Source organism: Coptis chinensis, chromosome 5 (genome assembly GCF_015680905.1).
Source record: "Coptis chinensis isolate HL-2020 chromosome 5, ASM1568090v1, whole genome shotgun sequence".
Taxonomy (NCBI): Eukaryota; Viridiplantae; Streptophyta; class Magnoliopsida; order Ranunculales; family Ranunculaceae; genus Coptis; species Coptis chinensis.
This window is the reverse complement of record NC_141460.1, coordinates 68,596,118-68,607,714: the sequence shown is the minus strand read 5'-3', so window position 1 is coordinate 68,607,714 and position 11,597 is coordinate 68,596,118. Positions and strand designations below refer to the sequence as shown.

The window sequence follows — 11,597 nt, the reverse complement described above, 5'->3', positions numbered from 1 at the left end:
TTGCACTTTCAAAGCTAAATTCTGTAGTACGTTTAGTCGTTTGGAGTGTTGGTCCCGTACCATGTATCCCTGTGATAAAGTCTATATGGTATCCCATTGCCAGTGCCAATGGATAAGTCTATAACTCGAAGAATGATATCAGAATTCGGAAGATTGCAAATGCGATATTTTATGTTTTTCATCAGATTGATATCTGTCAAGAACACAAGCGTACGGAACATAAACGGTTAGTTCTCATGTTTTACAGATTACGAGATAAAAACGCATGTCAGAAGGTTTCATGTAATATTGAAAATCTTTGTAGCGAAGTGCCTTGGCTTGCACCAGATTTAGGGTTTAGAGATTGTTTAGCTTAATTTGCATGTAAAAATGGTATGGTATTAAAACTTGAACTTCGTGTATTTACATCCTAGGTATGACGTCCATGCACAAGCCCAGTTAATACTTTTAGGCACGAACACAGTATTTGACTCATAGCTTGATCACTAAATATTCGCCTAAAACAACCAGTGAGAGACCTTTTGCTCAATCTTCTTCTCCTTGATTGTATCTAAACTGGGTTTCCAACCTTTAGCAGAAAACTGCCTGCTTAAGAATTCTGTTCTCTCATCAAAAGTTTCAGGCAGAAGTTCCTGCCTGTTCGTCTTGTCCAGATTTTCGAGAACACCATCTTTTCTATGCAAGACAACATTACTTTCAACCCCAACGCCCGTTTTACATCCTTGAAAGAACAAAGGAAGAATCCTTGTCGAAGCCAGCAATGCCCTGGATCTCAAAACATTGTTGGCATCTTGAAGAATCCTACGAGCCTCGTTAACTGGCAGAGTTCCTGCCCTTCCAATCTTCATTGGGATCATCAAATAAACTTTCTTCATATCTAGCTTCTTGTCAGCAGGCAATGGAGTCAGCTTGTTTCCTGCTACTAGTGAGTGAAATTCAACGACCACTTCTTGTGGGTGTTCTAACATAAGTTCAGCAACAGTTAGAGGGTGATCAAATTCATGAACAGTACCATTTGAAAGCACAACTTTTCCACTCATGTCGAACTTTTCCTGTGAAATATAATTTCCCATGGGAAGCAACTGAGAAATCAATCTGAAAATGAATTTCAAAAGTGGATAGTTAGGAAATGTACTTCTTTTGAAGATGAGTATGAAAGATAAGGTTCTGAGCTGTATATAAATGCAAGGTTGATGTTGTATTATAGTAAACTCATGGAGAAGGGACGTGTTTGTTAAACTGCTCCATCTGGTGAGATAGAAGTTGGAACCGTTATAAAAGTTGAAGTTGGTGGACCGAAGGTACTTTTGGATTGAAGTCCTAGGCTGACCTGCTCTAGGCTGATATGGTGGGGGGACAGGGGTTGAACACTTGAACCCATGGTTGGATTTGATGGTGCCCTTTTGACAACCCCGTTACACATTAGACTTCGTCATATATCATACCTAATCTGATGCAAAAGTCATGAAACTGTTCACCTTAATCTTAACTGAATTAGTCTTGAGAAACATGTTTCACCGATTTTTTAAGTTGAAATTCTACATTTCTCTCATCTCGAGTGATAGTTGAACAATAAAATAAGTAAATAAACTTTATAATTCAGAAGAGGCTAGTCATCAATCGGGTACTTCATAGGTTATAAGAGTTAATTAAGCTGAAGGTTCTACATGGACAATTATTATATGAACAATGCTGTAGATGAGAGTGAGACTGATGTATTACATCTAATCTACTTTAATTAGTTTTAATGAAAGAAGCTTGAGATAGAGTAAAACTTGGTATGACTATTTTTGTCCTGACCTTTTATAGACCACCTTTGCCATTTTTAATGTAATAATATCCTTATATGTCAATTGCCAAATTACAACAATACAACATCCTAATTCCTAAGGAATAGATCAAGCACTATTTACGTTTTCTGATAAAGCTGTACATTTTATTAGGCAATTATTATACATTCGGCATCACTTCATAGATTGCACTCGAACACTCAACTTCGCTGGTAGGGCTGCTAACTGAGTTGCTTGTTATAACTGCAGGTTTGTAGTAGCCATTTTTATACATATGGACCATGTATTGGGCCAAATGGAGAAGCCCAGTATCACACTATGTCCAATGGAGTTGACCTAAAGGAAATGAAGGGCTAAGATTAAGGGTGTGTTTGTTAAATTTTAACTCATGGAAAGGAAAGGAAATAAAATGGGTGGTCCACTATGGAATGGAATGGAAAGGAAATAATTTTAAATGGAATGTGTTTGGTAAACTGGGGAAAGGAAAGTAAAAACTGGAGAAAGGAATAATCATGTTTGTTTGCAAAAGCTATGGAAATGAATAATTGTATTGTTGGGTCATGGGTGTGTTAGTAGTAAGTCCCTAACTATCTATTTCTTTTCCTTTCCTTTCCACAAAATTTTCAGGGATTAGCTAAGGGCAAAAAACCTTTTCCATTTCGATGATTTTGTTTCCATATGGAAAAGCTCATTTTCTTTTCATGGGTAAACAAACGCTTTAAAAACTATGGAAAAGGTGGACCACTCTTACTTTTCTTTCCTTTCCATAGTGTTTCCATCATAACAAACACACTCTAAGAGAGGAGAGAGAAGAGAAGAGGAGCTTCTTGGATGGAGGGAGAGGGAAAAAGAGAGAAAAACTAGGCGCAACTTGATCCCCCGACAAGAAGTACACAGGCAACCCAAATGGATTCAGCCGATGAATTCCCATAAAAAAAGAAGTAGAATAAACTTATTTAGCTTCTCAATTACTCCCACACACAGGAGTTGGAAGAGTGACATGTAAGGTTGAAGGTCTTGAAATGGGTTCATACAATAACTCTGCTTAGGCTGGTGTAAAAGGCAATAGCTGTAGTATTTTAAGCACTGTTCTAAAAATCGGTCTAGGCGGCCGCCTAGGCGGTCTCTATGCGCTAGGCAGTGCCCAACCGACTCGCCTAGGCCCAAGTCGTTTAAAAAATCGGTGGACTGACTAGGCGGGTCTAGGCGGCCTTTAAAGGCGATTTTTTTTTTTTTTTTTAAATTATTAAATGCCAAAATTTAAAGGCTCGTATATGCTTAAGATTTGAATGAGTTAAAAAGACTAAAGTCTAATGTAAATTATATGCCACTATAACAAAGAGTATGTTTTTATATGAAGTCGATATTCTTCAACTATTATGTATTTTTGTAATAAGTATTTTTGTTTGTGTTTATTTTTTGAGTTATGGTAGATGATTTTCTTTATTTCTTATAGTATAGGTGTGTATTACTATATATATTAGGGGAAAAAACCGCCTAGCGCTAGGCACTCTCCCACCGCCCGACTACCACCTAGCGTTTTTTAGAACACTGATTTTAAGCTCCATCTTGGCCTGTGGTCAAAATAGCAAACATAATTAAATTAACAAAATATAGTATCAAAATTAACTACACACCATCCAGAAGGTGGAGCAAGCCACTCTTCCATTATTCGTGATGGTAAATTATAAGTTTTCAAGTACAAGTTTCTGGCTCCCATTTGATCGGGATATGTCGGTCATATAAGCAAGACAGAGAAAACAAAACATTAACCCCATGTTAGTCCTACTTAACTAATTAAACTGTCTTTACTCCTACTTAAACTATTATCTGTCTTTATATAATAGTTAACTTTTGTTTAGCAACTGTCTTTAGCGGTGGTTAAGCATTTGATAAATATAAAAACTAGGGCTTTTTAGACTTTGGTCCTAACCATACTTGGTTTATTAGGGTTTGGTCCAGAAAAGGTTGAATATTAGGGTTTAGTCCTAGTTTTGGTTTTTGACCGCCAGTCAACTGAGTTGACTGTGGTCAATCAGCTTGTATTTTCGAAATGGCAATAATACCCCGCGTGTAATATCACGTGTGCTTCTATTTAATCAAATTAATTCGACACGTGTCGACATCTGACTTCGACTTTTAATGTGGCCGTCAGATCTGAAATTTGCGCATCTCGAGAATACAAATGAGATTTTTGTTTTGGATGTGAAATACGAGGCAGTGAAATAAGGAGGAAATGATCACTCACTCTCTCTCTCTCTCTCGACTTCTCTCACGTAAAACCCTAGCTCTCATGTGTGAAAATACCAAGTTTAACATCGGCATACAAACCCAAACTTACCAAACCAGCCCCTCTTCTTCTCTAACCACGAAATATGAAGAACCTCCATTGGAGTTGTTGATCGTGTTTTTTTAATGATTTTCATCTAGTGTACTGTTGATCGTCGTTGTTTTATGGTTTTGAAGCTGTTGTGAGGTCATAATCGTTGATTTAAGGTCATCATCATCTGTTGTCGTCATAAAATTGAAGGTTGTTGCTTAAAGGTTAGTTTTTTATGTTAATCTTAGTAAAAATATAATTTTTATATAAAGTTGTATGATAAACATGAAAGTGTTAGCTTGATCTGTTGGAAAAATGGTGGCTTTCTCGTATGCTTCTTATACTGTTATTGTTAATTTTCAGTAAAGCGTGAATTAAAATGGTGGTTTGTTGTATTGCATGGTGCATGGCTTAGTCTATTGCCGTACACTTTAGAAAACATGGACTAAAACCTAATTTTTAACTATTTAGTTGGACTATGATTATATTAGGAAGTAATTACAAGTACTTAACTCTATATGTGGACATGCGCAATTTGGGGTCTTTTCTTCTGTTTGTCTGAGAGTCTGATCCTTTGTTAGGAAGTAATAACATTTGGAATATGTTGTAAATGTTTGAAATTAGGAAGTAATAACATTTGGGATGGATATATTGTAAATGTTTGAAATTATATGCATTTGAATGATCTATATTTGCAAGTTTATATTTGTCTTGCATTAAATTGATTGAATGTAATTGTGAGAAGGGTCCCCTTGTTTGAATTGTTTCTCATTAACTGATTTATCCTATATGTTGTTTGTTTGTATGTTTGTGGACAGAGGAAGAATGGCCAATCCTTTCCTTGGTGTAGAAGAATTTGTGATACATTATGGTGGTAAGTAGGGGAGAACTATCCCTGGGAAGATAAAAGCTAGTCAATACAAGGGTGTGGTAAAAGAGAGTGTGTGAAATATGATAGGGATGAGATATTTATGCTGGATTTGCAAAAGGATTTGCAGAAACTGGTTGGTGAAGGAGTTAAGTTTAAGATTTCAAGTTTGATGGAAGGGAAGTTATGTAGCATAACAGAAGACAAACATCTGGGGTAAGCTTACACTTAAACAATACCACCTATTTGTCCTCCCACCTCCACCAACTGCTCATAACTCTCCCCCACCACTTGACTTCAACATCACTGCTTATAACTCTCCCCCACCACTTGACTCCAGCATCACTGCTCATAACTCTCCCTCACCTCTTGACTCCACCCCAACACAACTGCCCACAACACCCAAGAAACCTTTACAAGTCACTGAAAGTGTTAGAAGATCACCTAGATTCAGTCCAGTTCCCATTGAAGTTCCCACTCAAAAACCTAATCCAGTTCCCACTCAAAAACCTAAACCAGTTTCCCACTCAAAAACCTAAACCAGTTCCCACTCAAAAACCTAAACCAGTTCCTACTCAAAAACCTAAACCAGTTCCCACTCAAAAACAAAAACCAATGACACCTATAAGAAAGTCCAACAGGCTTAACATACTGAAAACTAAACCACTTGTAGGTCCCAATGGAGAGCCATTGGTCTTTGACATTTCTGATGATGAAGAAATTAGTGAGCCACAAGCAAGAGAGGAGGTGACTGAGAATGTGGTTGAGGGGCACAATGGTGTTCAGCCATCTGGGAATGATGTGCACTTGTCTCAATTATATCCCCGGTTGATGATGGTTTTCGTACTTCGAATATTAATGAGTTTCGGAAGAATTGAATGAACCCGATGGTACTCATGTTGAAGTTATTGATGTGTTAGAGGAATTGAATCTAATGGTAGTCATGGTGAAGTTGTTGATATGTTAGAGGATTTGAATCATAATGGTACTCATCTTTGAAAGTGTTGATGTGTTAGAGGATTTGAATCATGATAAAAGGGATCTTGAAGAGCCTTTGTATCGGTATGGTCAATATTTTGGGCGGTTTTTGGTACTTAATTTGGATGTAGGGTATGATAGCACCGCGAAGAAGATAGTGATGAAGAGTATTGTCCTACAGGTAGTGATTACTCTGAGAATGAGTTAGATAATGATATTGATCCAATGATGGTTGATGAAGAAGTTCACAATTTAGAAGAAGAATTACAAGGCACTGTTTTGGGAAATTGGTCCATGGGAACAACAAATGTTTTCGAGATTGAGGACATGGCTAAGGTTTCTGACCCTGTTGAAGCTTCTAAAAGGTTTGGCCTCGTGTGAGTTGAAGCCTAAAATGACATGGGCAACTGTAGAGGATTGTAGAGATTTCTTCCAGACAATGGCAATTAAGCACAAGTTTAGTACACAACAAGTGAGAAATGACAGAGAGAGATACATTTTGGCATGCAAAGATCCTAATTGTGAGTGGACTATAACTGCTACTCTTACCAGAAAAGACATGCACACTTTTGTTCTTAGAAACTATAATGATGAACATACATGTGAAGCTAGTGTGAAGAACAAGTTTACACAGGCTAGAGCACCATGGGTGGCTCAAGCACTTGAAAATAAGATGAGAGAGCATCCAGATTATAGACCTAAGGATATACAAGCAGAGATGTTTTTTCAGTATGGAGTTAGCATATCATATTGGATTAGTTGGAATGCTAGGACATTGATGCTTGAAGTGATCAATGGCAATTATGAGGAGGGTTATAGACTAGTCCCAGAGATGTGTAGGCAGATTATAAAGTCAAACCCTGGTAGCCTTGCCAAACATTTTGTGAATGAAAAGAATCATAGTTTCATTGGTGTTGTTGTTGCGTACAAGTCATCACTTGATGGATGGTTGAATGGGTGTAGACCAATTGTTGGTATGGATGGCTGTTTTCTCAAAGGCAAGTATGGTGGGTGTTGTTTAACTGCTATTGGACTGGATGCCATGAATGGGATTGTCCCTCTTGGTTTTTTCATATGCAAAGGGAGAATGGGGATACATGGAGGCAGGAGTTCTTATGTGAGATGAAGCCATTTCTTGACATGCATAAAGACAAGCTTACCTTCATCGCTGATGCAGACAAAAAGGATTAATAAGTGCTGTTGATGAGTACTTTCCAGATTCAAATCACAGGTAATGCCTAATAGGTGATGTTGTTTTTTTGTATATGTATATGCTGTTTTTGTATATGTATATGTTGTATATGCATAATAAGCCATTTTGTTTGTATATGTTGTTTATTTCAGTCATAATGATAATATGTATATGTTGGTTTTCTTCCAGGTATTGCTTCAGACATATGTATAAGAACTTCAAAAAGAATTTTGGCGGTGAATTATGGGAGAATCTAGCTTGGGGTGCAGCTAAGGCATATAAACAACAAGAACTGATAAAGATATTGGGTGTTATCAACAAAACAAACAGTAAAGCTTTGGATTGGTTAGACACTGAGCCAAGGAGTTGTTGGGCTAGGGCACACTTTGACTGGACATCAAAGTGTGATGAGTTAACCAATAATTTCAGTGAAAGCTTCAATTCCTGGATATTGCGCATCAGAGATAAACCATTGGTTCATTTTATGGATAAGTACAACCTAAATTTGCTGCAAATGGTCTATGATAGAAGGGAATTGGCATTGTCATTGATGCCTGGTGAAGTTGTACCAAATGTGTTGTTCATGATAAAAAAGAGAGAGTTGAGATACAATTGGTATGAGATAAAGGGTGTATCAGATGTTGAATACTTAGCAATCAACACCAAGACTGGGACTAAGTACAATGTTGATATTGGCAAACTTCAATGCTCTTGCATTGAGTGGCAAATGTCAGGAGTGCCTTGTGTACATGCTGTTGCAGTCCTTAGACCAAGGAGGCCCCAGTGGGCAAGGTAATTAAGTAATGGGGTTCCCTTAAGTGATTTACTTCATTGCATATTGTTTTAATTTGTTTTGTTTTTGTTATTAATTAAGTCCATTTTTTTTACAGGTATTGCAGTCCATATTTTAGTGTGGAGGCATTCAGAGCAACTTATGCAAATTATCTTTATCCACTTGATAATATTGAGGACTGGCCAGAAATAGTAAGTCTATACTAGTAGGGAACTTTCATAACTCCCTATAACTTATTAGTTACTTATACAGGAAAGTCCACTTGCTTACTTATATAGTAAGTCCACTTGATAACTTATTGCTTACTCTATACAGGAAAGCCCATCAGAATTGGTTCTACCTCCTGAACACACTAGAAGGGCTGGAAGGCCAAAAAAACAGAGAATTAGGAGTGAAGATGAACCACTTAAGACTCATAGAAAATGCGCAAAGTGTGGAACACCTGGTCACAATACCTTGACTTGTGACGCAAGAAAGAAAGGAGTTCATGGCAAGAGAGGGAAGGGTAAAGGCCAAGGTAACTTTTCATTGTTAACAAATGAGTATTTAAAGTTAGTAATGGTAGTTAACTAATGAGTAATGATTTAGTTGAAGGTGGACAAGACCATACTGAACCAGCATCTGAACAACAACCATCTGAACAACAACCACCAAAGCAACATGTTCCACCTGAAGAAGCCAATAGGAGAGGGAGGAAAAGAAAGAGTGCTCCACTACAACAAGAACAACAAGTGGAACATGAAGCACCACAAGTAGCTGAAGGAGGAGTTAGAGCAAGGAGCACAAGGCCAAGAGGAGGAAGAACACCAGCAGCAGAAGTTGAACTTGAAGCAGCTACAACACTAGAAGGAGGGGTTAGAGCAAGGAGCACAAGGCCAAGAGGAGGAAGAGCACCAGCAGCAGAAGTTGAACCTAAAGCAGCAGCAGCACCAGAAGGAGGAGTTAGAGCAAGGAGCACAAGGCCAAGAGGAGGAAGAGCACCAGCAGCAGAAGTTCAACAGGAAGCAACAACAGCAGCAGCACCACCACAAGATGAAGAATCCAGAGGAGGAAGTAGAAGGCCAAGAGGACCAACACCAGGCACAGGAGTGAGGACAAGGGGTTTATATAGGCTGATGTTTGGAGATGACAATGTACCAACACCTTCAACACCTCCAATGAATTTAAGTCAGAGAGCTGTAGAGCCACTTAGTCAGACATAGTGAAAGCAAATCCAAGATCTGAATGTTGTTGTGAAAACAAACTCTTTATCATTTCAGTTTTAGTTTTAGTTACATTTTGGTACTTATGCTATTGGTCTGGTGTACTTTTGGATTTGTAATGCTATTTTGGGATTAGATGTACTTTTGGATTTGTAATGCTATTTTGGGATTAGATGTACTTTTTGATTTATAATGCTATATTTTGGTATGAAATTTGTGGGTTTAATGTCCTCTGCTATGTTTTGTTTGAAATTTCTCAATGTTATGCTATTTGGAGTACCAACAACAATAATAGATCAGATAAGTAGATTAACAAACATTAAGCAACAAATGACAAAGATCGGGACATGGACTCAAATATCTCTAGAAGAACAACAACATTGGAAGAACAACATTAAAAACATTAAAAACACTAGAAAAACATTAAAAACATGCAACAAAATGTACATGTGACACCACAAAGGTAATGCAAACGTCTGCAACAAAATGTAGACAAACTGACATAGTATCCTACTACGGACATGCTTCCTTCAAAATACAAAAAAATGACAAAGACACAACAAACCCTATGGGTACCCCACAACTATAACAACACTCATGCCCACAAACATCACAATTAATGACAAGTGTGACCTCCTTCTCAATGGGCAGTAGAAGCTGGTTATCAGCAGTAGTTAGTTGAACCTTATTGAAACATCCAACCCAATCACAGAAGAGCCATAACTCAAGTACTTTGCCAGATTTATCTTCAGACTTGTGCAAATCCATAATGCCTCTACAGTTTTCCATATTGCATCTCTTTTTTAGGTATGGACACTTACGAGCTGTGTGGTCTTCTTGGTAACATAGCTGACATATCTGTGAAAACCAAGATTATATACAAGTTAGACTTTGATACATAAATAAGGCCATCTTTTAGGACTTGGTCCCCTCTTGTTACTTGAAAAATTAGAGCTTAGTCCTACTTGTCACCATTAGAATTTTGAATTTTGAAGGTGAAGAGGTAGAAAAAAAGTGTACTGTGGCGCAACAAAAGTCTTGACAGAGGCTCCCCATATTTCCTTCGAGGTGAGATTTGCAAAGGATGAAATGGTATTTGGTTTCTCTTATAGAGAGGACCACCAACGGATCTATTGTTTTGGCCGTTGATTTATTTGTTAGCTAGATTTGTGACACGTGGCAAGTCAATTTCAGTGAGATTCCAACGGCAACTTTAGTTATTCACGTGATATTACACGCGAGGGTATTATTGCCATTTCGAAAATACAAGCTGATTGACCACAGTCAACTCGGTTATTTGTGTCAAAACCAAAACTAGGACTAAACCCTAATATTCAACCTTTTCTGGACCAAACCCTAATAAACCAAGTATGGTTAGGACCAAATTCTAAATATCCCTAAAAACTATTGTTTACTCCTACTTAACTAATTAAACTTAAACAGAAGTAAACGTTATAATAATTGCATTCTAGATTATCTAAGTTATCTACTCTCTTGAATCATGTAATAAATGGAGTAAAGAATTCATTCCACTCCTAGTCCTTTAAACGTAAGTTTTCGCTAGCTTAATCGATACTAACAAAACAGTTGAGAGTAATGATTTGAAATTATACTACGATGGCAATTGAACTTAACTAAGATTGTTTAACTTATACTATAATAATAGAATATTGAAATGTGAATATGGAGAAGAGATTAGGGAGATTCGAATCCACTTGATATATTCCTAATATGCTAGTGTCGATTATTGCAGTTCTAATCAAATAAAATTAAGTGTCGATCCCTAATTACTCATGGCAATCTCTGCCAACTAATAATTAGCATGTGAGAAAGTCCAACCCATTCTCATGGCGAATCAACTATCCTTCTAGAGTGAAACTCTTTACAAGCAATAATTCTAACTAACATATCAAGTTTTCATCAAGCTTCATCAAACCCCTCTAATGGAGGTTTAGTTAGATGTCATTAGACTATCATAAACAGATATATAAGAAGAAGACATAATGAAGAATCAATAATAAACTTTTATTAATCTAATGAATACTGAAGAACAATAATTAACTAAGGTTTAAACTAATAACTAAGTCTAAAATCTAATTATCTATCTCTAATTAATTATATCTATCTAAGTCTAAGTATATCTAGAATTATGCCTTAGTCCTCTTTATAAAAGAGAGGCTAGGTCTACATTTTCATGCATGGGCTTTGGAGCCATGTTTTGGGTCTTTGAATCAAGCTAAAAACCTAATTACATAAGTCTAAAAAGGGTTTCTCTGCTGGAAATTACTATAATAACCTTTTCGTCCACTTATGCTCCTTTGATTGGGTCAAGGCATGGACCGTTAGAAAGCTTTTTCCGAGCCGGTCGATTTGACATATAATAAGCCCAATTCCGAGGTCTGAGTCTAAAGATATGGCATGCAGAAGTTCTGTTGACTTTTCTACTCTATTTCT

General features: G+C 37.1%; 2 protein-coding genes across 2 annotated transcripts; one reads left to right on the top strand and one right to left on the bottom strand.

Moving 5' to 3' along the window:
* Positions 1-356: 356 nt before the first annotated feature.
* On the bottom strand, positions 357-1,252 carry LOC147498549 (uncharacterized). The gene has a single exon (XM_086560496.1). The coding sequence runs from the start codon at positions 1,071-1,073 to the stop codon at positions 498-500; it is 576 nt and encodes a 191-aa protein (XP_086416622.1). The 5' UTR covers positions 1,074-1,252; the 3' UTR covers positions 357-497.
* Positions 1,253-6,350: 5,098 nt separating this feature from the next.
* Positions 6,351-9,153, top strand: LOC147498548 (uncharacterized). Its single transcript, XM_086563268.1, has 6 exons — positions 6,351-6,958; positions 7,134-7,187; positions 7,338-7,940; positions 8,039-8,132; positions 8,257-8,458; positions 8,530-9,153. Exons 1-6 carry the CDS (start codon positions 6,351-6,353, stop codon positions 9,141-9,143), a joined length of 2,175 nt encoding a protein of 724 aa, XP_086419394.1. The 3' UTR covers positions 9,144-9,153.
* Positions 9,154-11,597: the final 2,444 nt, after the last annotated feature.